The following is a 24,332-nucleotide window of genomic DNA, read 5'->3' on the forward strand; positions in this document are numbered from 1 at the left end:
AGCTCTCTCTCTCTCTTTGTTTCCACAGGCAATTCCAATGAAAAGGAACACCAATGGATGGTCGTCTTAGAAGAGCGGCTTAGATGATGTCTGTTTCCTGTGCTATAAACACGGGGCAGAGCTGTAAGTAAATGGTCCACACTGCATGATGAATTGGATGGCTGCAGACCGGAGGCAAAAAAAGTAATTGTCCTCATTTTCGTGGTGATTTGCTTAACTGGTGGGACCATGCCAGAACGGCTAGCGGAAATGCTCTTGGATCTCTGGACTCCACTAATAATATTATGGATTACTCTTCCCCCTTGCATTTACATGGCTCCGATGAATCAGTCTCAAGTTTTAATGGGTGGATCCCCTTTGGAACTAAACAGGCTGACGGAAGAACAGCGGATTTTGAACCGCTCCAAAAGAGGCTGGGTTTGGAATCAAATGTTTGTCCTGGAAGAGTTTTCTGGACCTGAACCGATTCTCGTTGGCCGGGTAAGCGAAGCTTTTCAGATCCCGATTTCAGGATCTGTTTCTCCTCTTTAGATCTCGAACATCAGACTTGTCAGGATGGTTGGCACACTTAGCTGTAGTTCTTTAGGCCAGATGGTTAGTTACCTATCGGTTTCCTCAGGAACATGGATAATCCCAGCATAACAGTTTTAAATGTGCACAGACTGCTCTTCTGGTGAAGGCTGATCTCCCCCACCACTTCCACCCCATTGGGTACAGTAATACCCGTGGAATGCACATACAGATACGCTTCTCTCTCTCATTTTGTACAAGAAGTCTGCACGCCAAACTTTTTCTCTAGCTTAAGTGTTTGGAAGAGGTATACCTTTTTGTTCAATTTGAATTTGTACGATCTCAATTCCTAAGATGTTACTCGTTTCGTTTTGTTTTGAGGCCACGTCTCTCTAGTTGCAGGTAGCTTTTTCTCCTTTTCTGTTTCAGTTTTGTGGTGGGTTTGTTGTTTCCGTCATTAACCGAGCGAGGATGGAGAAAGGGAAATTCTTGGTGGATGGTTCGCAGTGCTTTGTGCTGTAATTCAGTAAAATTTGCTAGAGGAAACTAGTTCATTCATTGTCAGATGGGATCAAATGTACACAATCAGAATTTCAGACCGTGCCGTGCGTGCCTTGTGTCTGCTGGTGGATTTCCATTTGTTTTGTTGTTGTTGGCAGGTTAGACAAATGTTCCTTGTGTAGATAAGTGTTTTCCAGAATGACACCGTTGGTTATTGAAGACAATACATGTTTTTCCCTCAGAAACGTTCAGAGGCTTCACACATGGTCATCCTAGGTGGAATTCCAATTATAAGCCTGCCAGTGGTTGATTTTCCTAAGTCAGATTAAGAAGTGAATCATGCCCAACAGTATTCATTTCCCACAAGCAGTGATTAAGAAGAAAATAGAATAAGAATGAATATTAATCTTTAAGACCCAGGTTAACTCTTTGTGTTTTCCTGGGAACTTCTGAGTACATTCCTGCTTCTACCTCATTGTCTGGCAAAACAAATTGAGAGTCTCCAAAGATTATGTTTTATCATTTCATATAGTTAGTCTACTTAAACAAAGGAAACCTGGAGGAGGAGTTAGGATGAATCACTCAATATGCATGAAGCCCTTTCTGTGTGTCTGACACTCTTTGAGGCACATGGGAGTGTATCAGTGAATAAATTCATGATCTCTGCCTTCAAGGAGCTCACACTCTGGCCAGTGTTGAGTGTGTAATAGGTATTGGCCACTAATACAAGAGCACTTTGTGGGCACAATCTTATTTGATTCTAACAATAGCTTTTTACCCATTTCTGTGCATATAAATGTATGTAAAGTCTCTCTCTCTACACACACACATACAAACAATATGTAATACATCTGCACACCTTTTCTCATATGTCTAAAATATAAACATCTCTGAAAGATTTTTTTTTTTTTTTTTTTTTTTTTTTGTATGCCTGTTACGAACTCGGGTAGCAGAACTGACTTGAGGCTGTTTACAGTCATCATGCATCCCATTACTGTGACTGTTGATGTATTTCTTGGGGGAAATGTTAATGTGCTTGACCACAGGGTGCTACCCAGGCCCTGCTCAGGGTGCTGCTTACCATACAGTTTACGTGCCTTCATATGTTTCGAAATGTGAAAACTTCTGAATTTCCAGAAACACCTGGCCCAGTGGACTTTGAATATGGGCTTCTTGACCAGCTTTATGTTTTTTGTTTGTTTTGTAAATACAGAAACTGGGACCTAGAAGGGTTAATAAAACAATATCATTGAAATAGGAAAAATTCTGAGTTTGGATCAAGTTGTGGATTTCCAAGGCCATAATTTTACCCACCATAGCCTATCACATTTTAGTAACTAGCTGCCAAGTGTTTAAACCATCATTTGCACTTCAGAGTTGTTGAATACAGGGTTGCCTGGCTAGCTCAGTCAGTGGAACAAGCGACTTTTGATCTCGGGGTTGTGAGTTCAAGCCCCATGCCAGGTGTATAGATTACTTAAAAATAAAATCTTAAAAAAAAACCAATAAATAATAAAATCCTTAATACTTTTTTTTTTTTTTGAAAAAGGAGTTACTGAATATGGAGTGCAGAGTCCATAAAGTCCTACTTCCTAGATGTTTAGAACTTTAGCCTGCCTCAGGCAAGTCGTTTTTCTGCCATAGGCAGTTCTGGATCTATAAGCACGTGCATCCGTGTGTAATTGGTGAATGTTTTCTCACCATTTGTATTGGTTATTTCTTTATGGAAGTACCAGTGTGATAGTATTTTATATAATATAAATAACCGAACATGCAATGCCCAGGAGAACTTTCCGTACTTGTCTGAATAGAAAAAGTAATTAAATTGGGGTTTGTTCTGGATTCATAGGAGCCTGATGACTAACTTTAACTCGTTCTTTAAATTAAGTAATAGAGATAAAAGCAAACAGCCAGACATTCAACATCGATTTGTGACTTCGTAATATTCGAGCAATTCCTTTTCCTTTGAATCACAGAAATGTTGGTAGTGAACCCGAAGATTTTGAAACGGCCAAAATGCTCCTGAGTCTTTATGACTGTTTTTATGAATTAGCTCTTTCTCCCTCCTTTACCCTGGCCAGTTCACAAACAGTTGTTAAATCAGAGTTAAACTTATTTCCTGAAGAAATTGTCGCAAACATTTCCAATCATACGTATTTCCCCTTAAAGAACATTGCTCCCCATATACTGTAGCTTAGCCTTTGAGGCTCTTGGGTGGTAGTGAAGCCAAAACTACATTTCAGGTGACTGCGTCAGATTTTAAGTCAGGCTGAGCGTGGGGATGATCTGTATCAAGGTGCCCGCCTTGATCTCCATGCATACTCTTCCACATCCAGCTTGAAACCACTTCACTGCTGAGCATCTCCCCAGGAACTGGCTAAGGAGCGTTAGTTACTTAGGAGCATCCTCGCTCTTTAAAAGACCCTCCTGTGAGTCAGGATGACGGGGGGCCTCCACGATGCAGGCTGAGGTCACGCTCAAGCGCAGAGCCAGTTTTGGAGTGATTGGGTTTTCAGAGCTTCCCACATACCCTCACATTGTCCATTGTGTGTTTTTACTGTATTGCTAGACAGCCGGGTGCAGAGAAAGAACAAGCCCTCAAACATGTGCTCTCCAGAAGTCTGAACTTTGGCTCTGCCACTTTCTGAGTGTTAGCCCTGGAGAAGTTACTAAAAATCTTCAAAGGCTTTCCAAGTAAATAAAGTATGTAAGAGTCAATAAAATCAAGTCCGCATAGTCTCTACACATAGTAATTGTAGCCATGATTATATTCTTTTTTTTTTTTTTTTAATGATTTATTGTTTTAGAGGGGAAGGGCAGAGGGAGAGAGAGGTAAGCAGACTCTGCACTGAGCACAGAGCCCCACGCAAGGTGTGATCCCAGGACCCTGGGGTCATGACCTGAGGTGGAATCAAGAGTTGGATGCTTAACTGACTGAACCACCCAGGCACCCCCATAATTGTATTCTTAATTGTACGTGTTTGTAGTTGCAATGGTGGACAGACAGATAGGTACATCACCAGGTGAGCATAAGACATTGGGAGCCCAAAGAAGAATCTTTTCAGTTATCCCAGGTGGATTTATTTAAGTCATTTTTTTAATGCCTTTTTTTTTCAAGATTTTATTTATTTATTTGTCAGAGAGAGAGAGAGAGAGAGAGAGCGTGCATGAGCACAGCACACAGAGTAGCAGGCAGAGGCAGAGGGAGAAGCAGGCTCCCCACCAAGCAAGGGGCTCAATGTGGGACTCGATCCCAGGACGCTGGGATCATGACCTGAGCTGAAGGCAGCCGCTTAACCAACTGAGTCACCCAGGCATCCGATCCCAGGTGGATTTAGGTAGAGGTGATATTTAGGTGTGTTTGGCAGGATGAAGGATGACTTGTCACTTAGGCTAAGATGGGGTAAAGTGGAAACTTAGATATCTTAGTTGGGCAGAGGGTTTATGCTATGTCATGGGGATAGGGCAGGACTACTGAGGGTCCCCTAGTTAGAAGCAATACAGCTATATATTGTTTAATTAAAATAATGTTGAAAGTCATAGTCACAGAGAAGCATTCCCTGTCCCATTCTGTCTAAAAAATACCTGTCCTCTCTCTAATATTTCATATCCTTTGTGCTTTATTTTTTCTTCTTCCTGAAGATCATTGTCTCACATATTTTACACATATTCTATACTTTGTCTGGTTTATGATTTGGCTCCCACTGCAATGCGTGTTCCACAAAGAAAAATGATTTTTGTCTCCTTTGTTTCCCACTATATATCCCCAGAACCTAGAACACTGCCTACATGTAGGAAGTGCTCAGTAAATATTTTGCATAAATAAATGACGGAATAGTTCACCTAAACAATGGGAGAATTTGTCAAAAAGTAGTATAAATCCAGCAAGATTTAATACAAGTGGCAATTTTCAATAAAGGAGACCTTGCATTATGTTCATGTTCCCCTTTCATATCAGTATTTTCTAGACCAGCTAGATAGTTTAAACATTGTTGCTGGTCGTTCTGGGGGCTCCTGGTTGGCTCAGTTGGTTAAGTATCCGACTCTTGGTTTTGGCTCAGGTCATGATCTCATGGGTCCTGAGACTGAGTCCCACGCTGTGGACACTGTGGGGGAGTCGGCTTTAAAATATTATCCCTCTGCCCCTCTCCCCACTCATGAGAGCTCTCGCTGTCAAATAAATAAACCTTTAAAAACAAATCAAAGTCTTTCTTTGAGTTAGTGATAATGGATACCTTGTTACAACATCTCTTTCTGAGCAGACTGCCTGATCCCCACTGCAGAGGCTGTGCCCTGTCCCTGTGGCGTGAGGCCGAGCAGATGGTGATCCCACTGTATTCTAATCCATCTGTGAACTTAGGCTTGTGTTCATGGTACAAGGTACATCAGAAATCTTCTCTCTGAATTTCTGGGAAACAAATATTAGCCAAAGAGACTCCACTCCTGATACTAGTTCTTTGTGGAACAAGTGGGTTAGAGCCTGTTCTGCACGTAAATACTAAGCGTTCCGCATTGCTCAAGACCTCCAGCTTTGACTTCCTCTGCCAATTCTGGCACAGAGTAGGGTGGTACATGGGACCCTCCATCCTATATGCTTATGTGTTCTTGTCTTAGAAAAGAGATAGAGGGAAAAAAACAAACCCATGATGATTTTCACAAATCTTGCAACTAAGACAAAAAAAAAATCATATGCTTTGGATGTAATGCACATGAGGTAAATAGTTTGATGTCATCATGGGAGCCCTGTGCTGTGAGTCCCAGGGACGGTCGATTGAGTCATTCTACAAATGTGTATTTTATTGAGCACTTACTATCTCCGAAGCATTGTGGCCAGTCGATTCTCCACTCTGAGCAAATGCAAATCCACTCTCTCTGACATGGAAGTAATGAGGTACTGCAGGGAGACAGACGTTAGGAAGAGAGTCCTGAAAACAAATGTCACTTTAAAACAGACATCAGTCCTGCGAAGTAAAGGAATGTGATCCTGTGGAAGCACGTGGACGGGAAGCTGGTCTGTTCTGTGGGATGTAGAATCTCCCCCAAGGAACGAGCGTGTGAACTGAGACGCCAGAACTGGAGAAGCAAGAGTGCAAGGATGAAAAGAGACAGCATTCCGGCAGAGGCGGTAGCCTGTTCAAGACTGTTGTAAGAGCTGAGGAGAGGGTCAGGGTAACTGAGACAGAGAACTAAGCTTGCAATCTTTGAAATGTGGCACAAAGATGGGCAGATCTCTTGGAGATCTGACTTCTTTCTTTTTCACCTTTGCTATGAAACAGCTGGAAGAGAACGTCACCTAGCCTTTCTTGGGCAGTTTCCTCACTTGTAATGGGATAGTGGATTATGAAATTATATTTAAGATACTAATCCCTATGGAACAGGAAAAGAAAGCAATATAAGAAAAATGAGTGTAGCATCTATTGATTTTCTGCCCAGTTTCCTTTAGCTCCCGTTCTGTGCTCTGTGATCCTCAGTTCCTCTTATTGCTTTATTTTGGGAAAAACCAGTTTGCTCTCCAGGTGGTCAGAGATCTATCCTAAATCCTCTCTCTTACATAAACTCCTCTGCTCTCTTTCCTCCCTTTTCCCCTCCTACCTGGGCTTCTGAGCAGTTCCTTATTTGGATATAACTCTACTGCTGGTGATGCCACATCTATTTATAATTCTCTCCCTCCAAGGCACTGACTCATTTTCTCTCTTTAAATTTGACCTTCTAACCTTCCCCCTTCTCTCTAACTTGGAAATCGTTTGGGTGGTACTTAGTATGAAGGACACGGGATGCCAAATAATTACACTGTATTACAGTTTACGGTGTCAGCGGCCGGCGAGAAAATTGCACTTGACATGCCATTATTTTTGCTGGCCGTTTGCATGTAAAGAGCACTGGGCTACGCAGCCACAGCCAAATTGTATCCTCGGCCTTGTGAGAACAATTCACTGTCGGTTCCGTGAAGCCTCTGCCTACTCAGACAGAGCCTGTGCACCAATAATTTGGCAGGAATGCAAGTCAGCATCGCGTGTCTCAATCTGGCGAAACAATGAGAGTTGTCTGCCTCTTGCCCAGTGTCCCGACTTAGAAATAACAGGCGTCGCAGAGCTTTGGGAAGTCTTTTGGCACCAATATAAATAAGTGTAATAATATTAGTCATGTAGATCAGCAGAAACTCTAAATGCACACACATGCACACTTATGCATGCACAAACACACGTGTATCTATTGGCTGAGTTGGTGCATGAGTAAAATCCCAAATCATCTCCTTATCCTTTCTCTGTGTAGCTCTAGACATTCATCCTGTTTGCTTCATTCCATATCTGGAGACCGGGTAAGAGGATGGATAATTTGTGCTTCTCTCTGCAGATACCCCAAGAAGTATATTCACTCAGACTTCTTCAAAGAAAAGTCTCGAATATATTCTCAACCTTAGGGTCATCCCATTGGGGCAGGTATATTTTTCCCACTTGAAGCAAAGGATTGTAGTCATAAGTTGATGGGTGAAAAGCCAGATTATGTAATCCTATTTTATAAATAAATGACAACAAGGTAATCAGTATTAAAAAAAAACAGAAAAAAAGAAAATGTCATTTATTTCTTTTTTTTTCTTTTTAAAGACTGTTTATTCATTTGACAGACAGAGATCACAAGTAGGCAGAGAGGCAGGCAGAGAGAGGTGGGAGGCAGGCTCCCTGCCGAGCAGAGAGCCTGATGCAGGGCTCGATCCCAGGACCCTAACCCACTGAGCCACCCAGGCGCCCCAACATCATTGATTTCTACCACAAGTATGAAGCTAAACCTCATAGGGAAGAATTGGGGAAACATTAATGGCTGCACAACCAAGAAGGCTTTCCTAGTATATCACAGAGCAGAATACTCTGAATCACTAAAAATTATTAAGATTTATAACATGGGGACATGATTATAACTGAATAAATACCAGAAATCAGATATAAACTATGTATAGACTATAATTTAAAAATGCATGTATGATATGAACATAGTACCTGGCATATATCTATTAAGACATGCATGTGCACATGAAAAAGTATGCACATGAAAAAGTCATTTACAAAAATAATGAACCGCTGTGTATTGGTCACTCTGATCATCCATATTTAGAAATGTTCACTATTTTGCTATTTGTTTTAAGTTACTCCCCTTTCACCCCTGATAACAGCAATACTTTTGATTTTAAAAATTAATGTAGGGGCACCTGGGTGGCTCAGTGGGTTAAAGCCTCTGCCTTCGGTTCGGGTCGTGATCCTGGGGTCCTGGGATCGAGCCCCGCATCGGGCTCTCTGTTCGGTGGGTAGCCTGCTTCCTCCTCTCTCTCTGCCTGCCTCTCTGCCTACTTGTGAGCTCTGTCTGTCAAATAAATAAATAAAATCTTTAAAAAAATTAATGTAGAAAGAATCCTAATCATATTTATAAGCACTACCCATTGTTTCTGACAAAAAAATTTGCAAATTAAAAAAATATATAATAATAAACGATTGGTATGTAACCCACATATAAAAACAAATAAGTTAATTTATGATACTGACTCATATTAATAATACCAAATATTAATAAGGTGGAATCTGTAAGGAAATATACCAATATATTCAAACTTTTTTCCCCTAGTTTATGTGATTGGATTATCAGTTTCTTTTCTTTATAATTTTACCCATTTTATTTTCTAAGATGTGCTATTATTACATTATAAAACATTACAAAATAAAATGAGAGAAAGATAAATGGCAGTGTTCTATCATTCATTTTTTCTTAAAACCAGTGCTATCTATTCATAACATAGTCTCAGAGACCGTTATTTAGTTTGAACCTCATTTGGTAAATGTAATCGTATTTAAATACTTGGAAGGACAATGTCATCAGTTAATAAATTAAAGAGCTAGAAATATTTAATCATTTTTTACAACACTAAGAAGAGAGAAAGCACACAGCCATAGCCTTGCTATATTCCTAAATGTACTTAAATGACTTTCGTTACCATGGGACAGACCAAATACTAACCAGAAATCAAGGGTTTATATTTGAACTTGAAATGGGAAACTCTATTTGTAACGTCCAAGTATTATAGTCAGCCTGCATGGTGCTTGTAACTTTTCAATAAATAAGAATAACCTAGAAAAGATACTCCTGGAATCCTTTTATTTAAGACAGATAAAAGCATTACAACATTTACAGGGCAATGTGTGTTTTCTAGGCAGTAGTTTCTTTAGTATTTTAGCATTTTCCTTCCATACATATCATTCACCTTAAAAATAAAGCTACCAGTTATTTCACCAGCAAAAGATGGGTTTCATTCGAGAATAAAAGGGAATTGCAATCTGGGATAAGCAAACTGCGGCCACACCGTAGTGAGTCCGGAGAATAAAGGACAGGTAGCTCTTTTATAGAGGAGAGGGGAAAGCTAGAAAGGCCCTTAGGAACAAAAAATCCATTGGAGTACACTGGGAGTTAAAGGTATGGTGACTTTTCATTGGCTGCGTTGTGGTACTCCCTCACTGGCTGGGTTCTTGTTGAGACAGGAGGCAATAAGCCTTTCCTTCTCCTGGGATAGTAAGGTAGTATCCAGGTTCAAGGCCCGTCTCGTCCTGTTGATCTGCTGTTCACCATGCGTGAACATGGGGAGAAAGAGCTCTCCCTGCTGAGATTCCTGATTCCATTTTAGTGCACTTTCCTTTTATTAATTTTCACAAAATCATTTTCATGATAGCTAACTTTAACTCTCCCCCTATAGTCTCTCTCTCTCTCTCCTTCTCTTTCTCTTTCTCTCTTTTTCTCTCCCTCACCCTTCCTCCTTTGCTCATGTATATTCCAGTCCCTAACTAAGTCTTTGAATATTTTGAAATATAGTAAAGACAGTCTTGTCCATATTCAAATATTGGAATATTTAGTTAAGATGTGGGCATGTTTTCTCATTAGCTACGACTACCTCCCCTAACATTTCAGTACATTGAGGAGTCCTCTTAGATCTTACATCTGGAAGAGAAATAAAATTCATGACATTCTTATGGCCAAAAGCGAGGGTCTGCAGACCAGCAGCAGCACCTAGGGGCTAGTTAGAAATGCAGAATTCCATTCACCTCCTGTATACCTGATTTACTGAGTCAGAATCTGCATTTTAACAGTTTTCCCAGGTAATTCCTGTGCATGTTAAACATTCAAATCACACACACACACACACACACACACACGCACACATGCACACACACACACACACACACACACACACTCTCACACATTCAGTCAATTGTCAGTCAGTCCCAGGATAGCTTGAATCATGCTTTTTGTTCTCTGTATCCAGCCTGAGTAAATTTGGAATACCACTTAATTAAAGGAATGGGTCATGGGGACTGATGTTTGGAAGAGCTCTAGGCAAGGTATTGGGAGGGGGCCACAGCTTCTTTCATTTGAACCCCATGTGGTAGGGGCCTGATGCTATAGGCTGTGACATCAGTTTGCAGCTGGAATTCTCCATAGCTCAGGTGATGGCAGAGGCAAAAGTCTGCACCCCTCACGCTGGGTTAGTGAACAGGAACCAACCCCCTGCTCAGACCCATGGAATCCTTTTCTTCTGCATGGATTTACCACAATGTGGCAGATGTGCTCTGAAATCTGCAGAGTATCAAATGTCACTGGGCTTCCATGGGAGACAATGGCAGAATCCAAATGAGCCTGATCAGAAGGGCTGAGGGATATTGGGAAACGGCAGGGAATCAAACACTAGATGCATATTTCTATTCCTCTCTAATCCTAAAACAGCCCAGCTGTGTTGCTTGGATCTCTTTTTGGTGTGAATCTATGAGATTGATGACATGGTGTGGGGATACCAAAGTGGGGGAAAAGAGGAGGTTTTTAAGTAACCAAAATACATGGGTCATATCTATTGAGTGTTTACTACATGGGAGACACCTTAGAAAGTTTGCTTGTTCAGGCCTCACAAAACTCCCGAGGAAGGCATCATTATCCCCATTGCCAGATGGGGAGAGCTCAAGGGATGAGTTATTTCTGTTAGCAGTTACAGGTTAGACACACAGTGAGTATGTGATGCAGCCAGGAGTTACACCTGGACTCGGAGACCCCAGAGCTTGTTCCTGTAATCATGGCAACCCCTGGTCTCTTTTGAACCCCATGTGGGAGGTGCTCAGTGGGTTCAGCTGCCACCCCAATTTGCAGATGAGAAAAGTGAGTCTCACTGAAGATAATCAAGTTGTGGTCACATGACTAGAATGTACAGGTTAGTAGGATTTGACTATATGTTTAGAGATGTCTAACTGATGGCAAAATCACTATACCTATTCATTGGCATGCATCTCTCTATGTTCTGCTCATGGCAGAGAGAGGTAGTATAGAGCCCCTAAGAAAAATATCCTTGAGGCTTATGCATCTGGCTCTGTTATATTTCCTTTATAGAGATAGGTGAAATTGCCAGTTTGGGTCTGGGCAGGGCTGGTGCCCCATACAAAGTGATTTGTGGGTTAGTCTCCTAATACAGGGGAGTGCAATATCTGTCTTCTTTGCATTCTCATTTTTTTTTTAAATTTCACTTCTTTTTTTTTTCAAAGGTCTTATTTATTTATTTGATAGAGAGATCACAAGTAGGCAGAGCAGAAGGCAGGCAGAGAGGAGGAAGCAGGCTCCCTGCTGAGCAGAGAGCCCGATGCGGGGCTTGATCCCAGGATCCTGAGATCATGACCCGAGCTGAAGGCAGAGGCTTAACCCACTGAGCCACCCAGGTGCCCCCATTCTCATTTTTATATGTACATTTAAAATTATTAGGATAATGAAGGAAGGGAATAATAATGGAGAGAGAGTAGCAGCAGAATATTTGTACCGACCATTTTAGGCATCTTGCTCAGCGCTGTAAATGTATTTACAGATGTTATTCTCACCATTTTGCAGATGAGAAGATTGAGACATTTGCATTGAATTAAATTTCCATTGGTTAGGTGACGGTGGTGCAATGATTCTAGCTTTTTTTTTTTCCTTGAGTTGGGCAGAGTTCTGCATGACTTGAGCTGCAGCATTCCATTAGAGAGCCCACTGGAAACTTTGACCATGACTGGGCAATTTCGTGGACTCTTCTTAAAGTGAGAATCATCAGACAGTGGAAGGAAGAGTAGAATGGTTGAGTGGAATAAAAAATAAAATCGTGTACAGCAGACAAGAACTAAAGGAATACAAAAAGCTTATACCCTCTAGCTGCTTGAACTAATTGTGTTAATGCTCAATAATTTATTAACAGTTCCCTGTACACTTGGAAACTGAGCTGATGGACAATATTACAAAGGCTCCAGAGGTGGGATCTATAATTTACTTTTCTCTCCACAGTGACTTCCCTGATTCCTCTTGCAACTGCAAGGGTCTTTCTCCAAATAGATATGGGCTTCTCTGTTTCCTCTTTTCCTTTCAGCCTCTCACTATGGTGACCTTCCTCTAGACAGTACCAGTCATGTCCTTTTGCTACCCGTGCACTTTGGCCACTGAGAATAATTCCCTTGTGCCTTTAGCAGATTCTCTGAGGAGAAGTAATTTGGTGAGAAAGCAAACACGGCTATTAAAAATGACCAAATCCTGTAACTCCTTGAAGCAAGTCAGACTCCCTAGCCACTCAGGGGCTTTATTTAGAATGTGGCAAGGTTATTTATAGTGGAGTTTTCTTTGCTTTTATTTTTTTATGTGCTTCTGGGAATCTGAAAGTATAAATGAATTTCTCGTTGCAGTTTGCTTTCTGTCATACTTGTGCGCGTGTGTATGCTCAACGTGTGTGTGCGTGTGTGAGCCCTATTATGTTTCTCTTAGGGCATTGTTGCTTTGCCAGAGCTCATCCTCTGATTGTGTCCCTGCCTTTGCAGGCACATTTACAATCAGCTTTGTGTGGTGTTTTCAGAAATCATTAGACATTTGGAATGGCTAGTTCTATTGATCACAGCCACCATTTCTCTCCTCTTCTCTGCTTTTCCTGTCATTAAACTCATATGTAAAGTTCTTAGTTTTTTTGTTTTGTTTTGTTTTGTTTTGTTTTTAAATAGCTGAAACCAAATTCCACATCCCAACTAGACTATGGGGAATGCATTTCAATATCTGTGGCTTTTTCTCCATCGCACAAGTTGAATGAGAGACACAAGTTGAAGCCAGAAAAAACAAACAGTAAGCATGGAGGAGCGCCCCCCTCCCACGGACACAGAAATACACACAAACAGAATGAGATGATCTGATGGGGTCAGAGAGATACAAATGTAGAGCCACACAGCAAACAGGGCATCAGCCCAGAATAATGAATCACAGAGAAAGTCACATTGCAAAGGTTCCAACCCAAGAAAAGAGCCTAGACACAGAAAACAGAAACCGAGAGACTTTCACAGGGGCCAAGAATTTAAAACCATACAGAATCAGAAACAATGAGAGAAAAAATAAAATAGAGGGAAGAGGAAGAGAATCAGGCAAGAAGGATAGTGGAGGGGGGGGGAAGGGAGAGGGAGATGGAGAGAGAGAGAGAGAGAGAGAGAAAGAGAAAGGATTTTGGGTCCACTGAGTGATTTTTACTAGGAAGAGGCTAATTTCTTTCAGCCCCTGGACAGATGGGTTTATGCATACTTTTATGGCGCTTCTGATCACACAGGTCTGCCTCTTTTTTTTTTGACAAGGAGTGTTTTCTTTCTGACACATGGCATTCGCTGAGTAACCACGGCTGGCAGAACCGGGGATGAAGTCAGAACAATTTGAGTGAACCAGCAAACACGATGATCTTCTTTCTAACCTTCCCAGAAATGTAATTTTGGCTTTTAAATTTATATACTTTCTAGCAATTCGTGCTAGAAACTGAATGGTGGCCATTTTACCTCAAATCAGATGCAATAAATGAATAATGTCCTTAAATGAAATCATCACATAGTTTATTCTAATAATTCATTCTTTTTTTTTCTTAAAGATTATTTATTTATTTATTTGACAGACAGAGACCACAGGTAGGCAGAGAGTCAGGCAGAGAGAGGGGGAGAAGCAGGCTCCCCGCCGAGCAGAGAGTCCGATGCAGGGCTCGATCCTGGGACCCCGGGACCATGACCTGAGCCGAAGGCAGAGGCCACAACCCACTGAGCCACCCAGGCACCCCCTCTGATAATTTGTTCTGATATGCACTAGTTGACAAGAGAAGTGGGAGAGTGGGGAGGGATTACAGGTAAATCCTTGGACCATTTACATCTTCTGTAACTCTCTAAAATTATGGAGTGGGCTTCTGAAACATTGGAAGACAAGAATATTTTATTAGAATTTTTATCTTTTTTTGAAGATTTATTTATTTACTTATATAGAGAGAGTGCACGAGAGAGTCTGCACTTGTATAAGAGCATGACTGGGGGTGGGGCAATGGCAGAGGGAAGGGAAGGATCTTAAGCAGACTTCCCGCTGAGCCCACCATGGGTCTTGATTCCAGGATCCCGAGATCATGACCCGAGCTGAAACCAAGAAGAGGATGCTTAACTGAGTGAGCCACCCATGCACCCCTAGAATTTCTATTTCTAGTGTCGAAATGATTTAACTTATGTATTTAATCTTAAATAATCTAAAATGTCCATGCAAGAAGCTGAGACTGTTTTCTCTCTCTGCTCCTTGACGAATACATTTGAATAATTATATTCTTCGCGGCTTAAGAAAAAGTAGGCAAAGTGAAAGTTGAAGGATGTGTGTTCCCTAGGACCAAGGTAAATAACACCTGGTACATACCTAATCCCTTCCAGGATATACAAAATCATACTTAGCCTTCACTGAGTCCTGTGAGATGGAGTTGTTAACTCCCCTGCCTCTGCCTCCCACCCCACCCCCACCCCTTAACAGATAAAGAAATTCAAGTTCAGAGAGATTTAGTCACTGTCCCAGAATGGCCAGTACAGTGGGGGAAATGGGTACTGGAAGGCAGAACTAGCTGATTTCAAACCCTTTGCTGCTTTCTGCCTACACTGTACCACTCCCACCCTCCCTTTATTTGCTTCTTCCTTATGTTTCTTTGCACGTGGATGTGCTCTTACGGAATATGGAAAAGTTCTTATTTTTACACGACACCGTTTGCTCTTGCAAATATTTCTTTTGATCATTCCAACAACCCAGAGGCCCAAGGAGGGTGGCTGAGACAGCACAAGACCCACAGGAGAAACCAGGGCTTCTGACACTTTGCTCAGTATTTAATGCCACACTACCTGCTCAGAGTCCTCTGTGAATCACTGAGCATTGGAGAACGTGGTTGTTTTCCTATGGTAACTTCTCCACTAGAAAGTGTGCTAAGATTCCATGCCACTGCCCTGAGGTAGGAGAAGGTCTGGATGGGATTATTATTATTATTATTATTTTTAAGTATTCCAGCCAATCCTGTGGTTTATGTGGTCTCTTAAATCCAAGGACGACACTGTTTCCCTGCTGGTGCTGGCAAATGGAAGACTGAGAACTTGCATGAGTACGAGTCATCATCCCAGGGGATATTACAGAAGGAGGCTCTCGAAAACCTTCAGTGCCTTGTGATTTTCTAGATTCACATCATTTCTGGATGATGCGTAGTCCAGGCCAGGAGACTAAGAATGTTGGATTCTTTTGTTAATGTTTGAGGAAGTCCTTTGCAGTTGAGTTTTTCTCTAGGAATATTCACCGGGCTTGGATTTGGGTGGGAAAAGGTAGGGCAGTTCTGTGTCACTTGGCATTGCAAGCCCTGGGATACAGTTTGATCCCATGACCTGGCAAAAAAGCTTTGCTCTATTTACAAAGGAAATCAGCTTGCCTGGGAACTGCTGGTTGAGATGTGACAAGAAAGTGAAAGTCTGTATCTGAAGGCTTGGATCTCTGGAGAGAATTTTTGAGGTAGCTGAAGAAAGCACACCTACCTTGGAGTTGGAGACATCGAAAGAGTCCTTGCAAATGCAAAGTCCTCCGGTCTGTTCCTCTGTAAGTGCCACAAGGTTCTGGCCTTTTCTTTGAGATTTCATAAAAGTGTCAGCACGAGAAAAACTTCTCTAGCGCATGAAGGAAGGGGTTAAGTCTTTGTTCATTCTCCCTCTAAAACTAAGCCTTAATGTGCCAAATGCAGATTTTTCAATTTGAACCTCCTTCCTCTTAAAGGAGTAGTGTTTTCTCTTTTACAATTTACTTTTCAAGGTATATTGTTTCACCCAAGGCCTATTCTCTATGAGTTATAGGCTTGGCTTTGCAGCTCCAGGAGGAATAAACACTCACACGAATGCAGAAACACACATTTAACAGAAAATCAGGAAACAATGTTTAGCACCAATTTCTGAAACCTCGAGCAGGTTTTCAGCACAACTTCTGTCTTTTTTGTTATAACCACAGTGGTTAGCCTGTTTTTCTCCCGTATTTATTCCTGAGATAAAGAGCGTTTTATGGAACACTATACCTTGCAGTACCTTTGTGGAACTCTGCTAGTCCAAAATTGAGGCTTGTTTCTTTCCAAATGAGAAGTAAGCTAGCCTGGAGTATTGTGGTTAGGAGCTCCTGCTCTGAAGTCAGACAAAGTTGAGTTTCAAATGCTATCATAGCAGGCACACTCTCATTTAATTCTGTTAAGCCTCCGTTTCCTCATCTAACAAATTAGCTTGTAGGATTATTTTTTTTTTTCCTCTAGGGATTCCCTAAGCAATGGGTGTGATATTTTGTTCACTTAGTGGGGACTAAATATGATGGCAGTTGTGACTGTCCTAAGCATTTCACACCTTGGAATATTTTGTGTCATTAAAGCTCTAATTGCCATTGCCTAGAACTTTTTTAAGTACTGTCATTCTCTGCCCATATGTTACTCCACTGTAAAGTGACATGCGGGACTGCAGTCCTTTCTAGAGCCCTCTGAAATCCAGCGTTTTATTTTTCTAAGTCTGAGTCACCTACACTGATGAAACACTGAACTTGAGGCAGGAAGAAATCTTGCTGAGTAGAAGGAAGAGTGGTTCTTTTTTTTTTTTTTTTTAAGATTTTATTTATTTATTTGACAGATCACAAGTAGAGAGGCAAGCAGAGAGAAAGGGAGAGGCAGGCTCCCCACTGAGCAGAGAGCCTGATGCGGGGCTTGATCCCAGCCCCCTGGGATCATGACCTGAGCCGAAGGCAGAGGTCTCAACCCACTGAGCCACCCAGGCGTCCCGGAAGAGTGGTTCTTTACCAAGAACGCTTTGTCTTCCGAAGTCCTAGGTGAAAGGATGTGTGTAAATGTTACTTGCTATTCACTACACAGGAAGAAGAAAATCAGAGTGAAATAATGGATACCCACATTCCATATTGATAGGCAAACAAATGTAGTGCTTCCAAATGTCACAGTACCAACAAAGTGATTACTTTGAAGATCGCGTGAGGGAACAGGTTAAAGATGTTCCCCAACTTGCGACTGTCAACACTCAGGAACCCATGTAAGTGGAGAGTGATGTTTGATACGAGAGTGTTGAGTTTGGCCATGCGGCAGACCACCCTGAGATGAGCACGGGTAGGAGGGACCATCTTCCTTTGAGCTGTGTAGGAATAAAAATCATTCTATGCAAAAATACAGCCAGGCATTACAGAATGTTGGTATACTAGGATAGAATCATCACCATCATAATAGTATGAATGGCAATGAGATATTACATCTATTACACCTGAAAAGAAGTCTATTAAAACATAGGTGATAAAAACTATTACGTTGCAGTAACTTAGTGCTGTTCAGTGGCTGTATTCTTCCATGGAAAATTTTTAAAAGCCTCATTTTTGAACTCTTCAAAAGTTAACAAAAAATCTATACTATTAAATATCTGGGATTTATTAAAATAGAAGCTAGTCTTCAATAGCACATTTTATAAATATTGAAGGGAAGGAACCTTTAGATTCATAATTAGATAAGCATTTTCTACCCTCCCACACTTACATGCTACCAAAACCCCTTACCTACTCAAATTATTAACTTTCCCAGTAGTAATTATCGTGCTGATATGTCTGATAAAGACATTTTTAGGGCAGTTAAATCTATGATCCAAGTGGTATTATAAATTCACCTAAGATTTGTACTGAGTGTTGTTTTTATGAAAACGAGATGTTTTATAAGAAGAAAGCCATCTTTAGACTAATAGTGTATCACATGTATTGCAATTTCCATTCTGTAGTTCTCGATCAAGGAAAATAGGAGATGTGACTGCTGTTAATAAAACTAATGACTCACATTTGAACACTTTCATGCTAGCACTAGGAAGAATACTATTTGATGCTCACAAAATCCTCATAAGGTATACACTGCAATATATTTCAATTTGTAGGCATAAACAGACTTAATGAGGTTGTATAATTTGCCTACAGTCAGCCAGCTGAAAGTAGCTGAATCAGTTTTCAAACATGAATGTATTTGCCATCAAATTTTGCCCCTGAATGTTTGATACATAGTTTCATATAAAAAAGTGAAAGTTTTTAAAGTAGTCACATTATGTCATTTCATCAAACACGCACACAAACACACACAGAATTTAGAAACTAAGACATTCCACAGGTTTATTTACTTTTTACTTTCAAAAGCAATACAGTTGATTAATGTGTGATTCTGCAGTGCTGACAAGTTATTGGGTAAAAGTGGATTAAAATATTTATTCAGCAGCATTTACTGGGGTCATACTATGTGCCAGGGCCTTTGCTGATATGATTAAGACACAGGCAAGGACACTGGATGACAGAAACATTCACTTTGAGGAAACCAGATAGAAATATTCATCAGGGGGGCTCTTTGCTCTTTAAAACAACTTTCCCTATTTTTCCTGTAAGATCCACGCCTTTTCTTGCCGACCACGTTGCTACCCGTTCACCTAAATTAGCCAGATTTCAAGTCACCTCTGGGAAAGAATTAGCAATCAAACCAGCTTGAAATAGGAAGAATTTCTCTCTTCCTGACTCTTAACAGAGCACATAGCTTGAAGCTAGTGCAACTTGCTAGTCAGGAAGAGAGAGGATCACTATGTAAATCATTATCACTGACAAGTTAAGCCTCCAGTCAGAAGCAGAACGTACAGTTTGTATCTTTTCCTCAGGCTATTTGTCTCCACAGGGTAGCTTTTTTGAAAAGAAGTACTTAGGGCAGGTTGAGATCCACACACATCCACATAAACATACACACACACCGTATTACTCTCATGTCACCTCGGATTAACTGAATTCCAAGGTTTAGATTACTCTCAGGACTTTTGATACCCACCTCTCTATCGTAACCCAGAAATCCCAAGTCGATAAGATGAATTGAAAATTCCATTAGGAATGAGTTGGAAATTATTGGACTCATTCTGCATATAGGTGGTCAGATCTTCTGTCCCAGCCTAACTTCTATTTCATTCGACTGGATTTTGTACATTTCAATACTAGATCTGTTATTATCCTGCGTGTAAAATTTCTTTTTCTCTGTTGCCAATGTAAACAAGTACAGAATCTCTCCCTAGCTCAGTGAATACACAGTTACTACTATTATATGACCTTGGGGGAGTCATTTAACCTTCCAGCTTTGTTGAAAACGTGAAATGAGTTCATAGGAAATTGGTAACATTTAGAATAGTGCATATTGGTGCTAATTGTTAACTATAGTAATGATAGTAAAACAAATAACTATTACTACAGTTACTACTAGAATTGCTACGATTGCTAATAAAAATACCTCAGAATTTGTATCTCTAGATATTACATAAGAAAAAAAATATATTAACTTTGCTCAGCAACCATGTGATGAGCTGAGCTCAGAGAAATGAGAAGATTTCAGCCAATTAATTCAACTAAAATGTGAGCCAAAGGCTATATCTTTTTTCTGTACCATGATGACTGCCACAATCTCATTCAATTTTGGTTTTTGGCATATTGGGGGTACCCAGTAAAACTTGATTAATTGAAATATCTGTGTATCATTTTTGGTAGAACATAAAAAAATACCCAACACTAGTAAATGCTAGACAAATGCATGTTCTGTTTCCTTCTAGCTCTCTCTCTCTCTCTCATAACATTTTGAACATTGATCTATTCTAAAGATGTGAAGCATGAACCATCTTAAGCCATGTGTTTCCAAGATAAGGAGGGGATTCATTATGACCTTGTTATTATTATTATTATTACTATTTTTGGAAAACATATTTAACTCATGTCCTCACAGTATGCCAACAATCACAATATGAACATCAGAAATACATGCAAAACTTTATGTATGTACATTAGCTTTGTCTAGCATCCTGTTAAAAAAACAAAATTCAGCTGAGTAAATTTTAAAGATCATGAATTGGGCAGTATCCCATCTTGCAGATAGAAAGGAGCTCCAAGGAAGTATACAAAATGAAAGACTTTTATTGGCAGAAGAGAGTAGGACAAGGAAGTTACATCAGTAAAATGTAGATTGGTGCTATCAACGCCACTTTCTGTTAGGGGACGGCAGGGGCCTCTAGGACAGATTATTTCATTCGTGCTGAGCAGGGATTCCTGATTGACAGGTTTCAGATTCCATTTTTGGGAGAAGTTGAAACTGTCATTAAGTCCCCATTTGGTGACATGAGACTTAGCCTGCCTCCATCATGGGTCTGTGGTCTTTTTTTTTTTTTTTTTTTTTTTTTTTACAGTCCTTTAAAATCATGATTTCTTCCTGCCATTTTACATAATTCTCATAACAAACCTAAAAGTTAGGTGTTAATACTTTAATATATTCTTGGTGTCTGGGTGGCTTAGTCGGTTGAGCGTCTGCCTTCGGGTCAGGTCATGATTCCAGGGTCCTGGGATCGAGCCCCACATCAGGCTCCCTGCTCAGCGGGGAGCCTGCTTCTCCCTCTCCCACTCCCCCTGCTTGTGTTCCCTCTCTTGCTGTCTGTCTGTCTCTCTCTCTCTCTCTCTCTCTCTGTCAAATAAATAAATAAATAAATCTTAAAAAATGCTTTAATATATTTTTAATGATCAGAAACGCATATACATCAAGAGGTTGGGTAAATATTCCAAAGAGGTGAAGACAGGTCTAGATCTGCTGATATCTGATACGCATCTGTCTAGCTTCAAAGCTTTGTTTCAGCCATCATGCTGTTTATGCAGAACTAGCCTATTAACTTCCATGATTTTCATGATCCTTTTACTCTGAGAGTTTCTGCCTCTGGATCTCAACCCTCTATTCTAATAACTCCCCGTTGTTAGATGCACCAAGATTTTGGTGGAGTTGTGTCACACATCCAGACTCATCTGACCATGGAGAAGCTCATCCAGGCTCTCTGAGCTCAGTTGTTGGCTGTTGCTGTTTGTTAGTTTGCCATCTGTAAAATATTTGCTTGTTTTATATTTTGCACTAAATAAAGGTGCATATGAGAAATGCTGGCACCGTATCTTGTAAACAGTAGGCACTTGGTAAATGGAAGCCGCTCTTTTTATTTTTCTCACTCTTCTGATTATTATTAGTAATCAGATCATGTAGAGGCACCACTAATCATTACGAGTTTCATCCTTCTAAGGCTGTGCATTGGTTCTGTTTGCTAATGAGACTCTTGGACTTAACTTAATTTATCTGCTTTGTCATGGCCCAGTATCTTAGTTTTAGTTCCACGTAATATTTTATCCTCCTGATTTCTTAGAACTAAATCTCCGCACTCCCCCCTCCCCCCACCTTTATTGATTTCATTAAACCTTTCTGCACAATGAGTCATTAATTTAAAAGTTGTGATCTTAGAGAAAACAGTCTTTGGAACCAGAAACTCAAAGTTTCAGTCCTAAGATAAGGAGGAGGGCGCTGGAGGAAGCAGAGACTTGAATTTCTTTTCCAGATGACAGGTAACTTTTTTGTCGGTCTCAGTGCTGCTACCCATCCCAGACGTCCTTAGAGTCATGAACTAAGGTTTTGGTATCTCAGCCTTCTCAGCAATGCCAACCAGATGATGGGCATGATTCATTTATTTACAAGACGAGGGCTTACTGGGGGCTCAGAGGAAGCAAGAAAGGGCTACACTGCCGTCTATACCAGCTTTCTCTGTGTTCAGGAATTGGAGGGGCTGGCTGAACACCACATGGTAGACTGGGAAGTCTTATATTTAGACAGTTCTGGTTTAAAATGCTGATTCTGCCACTGTATCAGGACTACCCAGAGAAACAGAAGCCATAGGATGTGTTGAGGTATATAGAAAGGGATTTCTTATGCAGTATTGGCTCATGCGGTTGTAGAAGCTAAGGAGTCCTGCTATCTGCTGTCGACAAGTGGGAAGCCCATGAGAGTCACTGGTACGGTTCCAATATAAGCCCGAGGGCCTGAGAACCAGGGGAATCAGTTGTGTAAATACTAGTTCAAGTATGAAGGCCGGAGAGCCAAGAATGCTGCTATCCTAGGGCTGGAGAAGATGGATATCCCAATGTAAGCACAGAACAAATTTGCCTCTCCTTCACCATTCTGTTCTTTTCCAGACCTCCGTGGATTGGGTGATGCCCAGCTACTTCTTCACTTAGTATCTCCCAGAAATACCCACAGATACACCTAGAAATAACGTGAGGGGTTTTTTAGTTGTCTTTTTTTTTTTTTTTTTTTTTTTTTTTTGTTAAAGCTGTATGTCCAATGTGGGGCTTGAACTCACAATCCCAAGATCAAGAGTCTATGTTCTGCTGACTGAGCCAGCCAGGCACCCCCAGAAATAATGTTTTACCTTCTTTCTGGGTAACTTAGTCAAGGTAACTAACTTTTTGGTAACTTAGTCAAGTTCTCAAGTCAAATTAACCATCAGGGCCACCAACTAGTCTTGTATTCTTATGCAAAAAATCTGATCTGTTTGAACTTCAGTTTACTTAACCTGTTGAATGAGATGACAACTTTGTAGAAATTTGAGGTACAGTTATAGTTATGATTTGCCATAAGGGGCCACATTTTATTGTGATATAATTTCAACTTTGTTAGGAAAGTTGGGAGAATAATAAAAAGATCTCCCTTATGTTTACCAGTTGTTTATATTTTGGTCCATTTATTATTTGTGATGTATCTACCTATGCATATTCTGTTTTTCTTCCGAATCATTTGGGAGTAATTTGGGGACGTTTTGTCCATTACCTTAAAATATCTCAGTATATTTTCTAACCAAGGATGATTATCACTATCAGGAAATATAACATTGGCACCAGACTATTATCCTATCCATAGCTATCAAAAATTACAACATTAGTTTTCCCAACATTGTTCTTTTTTGGGTATTTGTATTTCTTGGTCTAGGCCAAGATGATAAACGGTGGTTCCTTGTTATATCTTTTTTGTTTCCTTTGATCTGGTACCATTTTTCATTTTTTTCCTGGAATTTATATTCTTGAGGAATTATAGGCCATCACTTTGTACAATGTTCTTCAATTTGTGGATCTGATATTCCCTTGTGAATACACATACATGTGACGCATTTTTGGATGAAAACTCTGGAGAAGTGATATTGTGGTGTTCTTAGTGCATAGTATCACAACCTGTGTGATACTGATTTATCCCAATATTGATGATGCCACTTTGCTCATCTGGTGAAATCTTTTCAAGTCAAGTCTCTCCCCTGGAAAGCTACTGTTTTCCCCTTAGTAATTAGTAATTTGTGGAGAGATCCTGCATAAAAATTTTATTTCTCATCAGACTTTAATAGTTGTAACATCATTGGCGATTTTGCATCTCCATTATTGTTTGCACATTTGTTAATTGGCATTCTACTCTAAAGAAGTTCATGATCATTTGACAGCTGTTCTCTATTAGAAGGAAAGCACAGTAGGAACAGGGGAAAATATAGGGGTATAATAGTTCATAGACCTTAAGTGCCTACATAAATAACTGGGATATGTGTTTCTGACCAATTATTTTTATGGCATGTGCAACAGAATACAAGTAGGGTCTCAAAGAAATTTGCATTATATTCTCATTCCAATAGGATGTCTTCGTTTTACTTCAGAGGGCATACCACAGGGCAGGGTGGTGGAATAATGGGGAATCCTTGACAGTTAGCAAAGGAAACTCTAAGAGACTCTACACTGGAAAGGGTTGGATTTAGTATTAGAGATTTTATTTATTTATTTATTTGAAAGAGAGAGAGAGAGAGAGAGAGAGAGAGAGTGCACGCGAGTGAGCGAGTGTGAGTGGAGGGCGGGGCAGAGGTAAAATGAGAGAATCTCAGGCAGACTCTGAGCTTTTCGAGGCCTGAAGCAGAGCTTGATCTCACAACCCTGAGATCGTGACCCGAGCCAAAATCAAGAGTCGGAAGCTTAACCGACTGAGCCATCCCAGTGCCCCTCGATTCAATATCAGAATTATGAATGTTTTTAGAAAAATCTAGATCTTAAGAGCAAAGAGATTAGACAGTGACATTATTTTTAAA

The 24,332-nt window shown here is 40.5% G+C and overlaps 1 protein-coding gene across 1 annotated transcript in view; it reads left to right on the forward strand.

Annotated features, from left to right (window-relative positions):
* Positions 1-228: 228 nt before the first annotated feature.
* LOC308358509 (cadherin-8) overlaps positions 229-24,332 on the forward strand; it is a gene marked incomplete at both ends in the record, with an annotated part of 287,989 nt that continues 263,885 nt past the window's right edge. The window contains one exon of the mRNA XM_080828719.1: positions 229-480. Within this exon, the coding sequence (XP_080684845.1) occupies positions 229-480 (252 nt within the window). The remainder of the gene's footprint in view (positions 481-24,332) is intronic.

This window comes from Martes martes (genome assembly GCF_963455335.1).
Source record: "Martes martes genome assembly, chromosome: 17".
NCBI lineage: Eukaryota > Metazoa > Chordata > Mammalia > Carnivora > Mustelidae > Martes > Martes martes.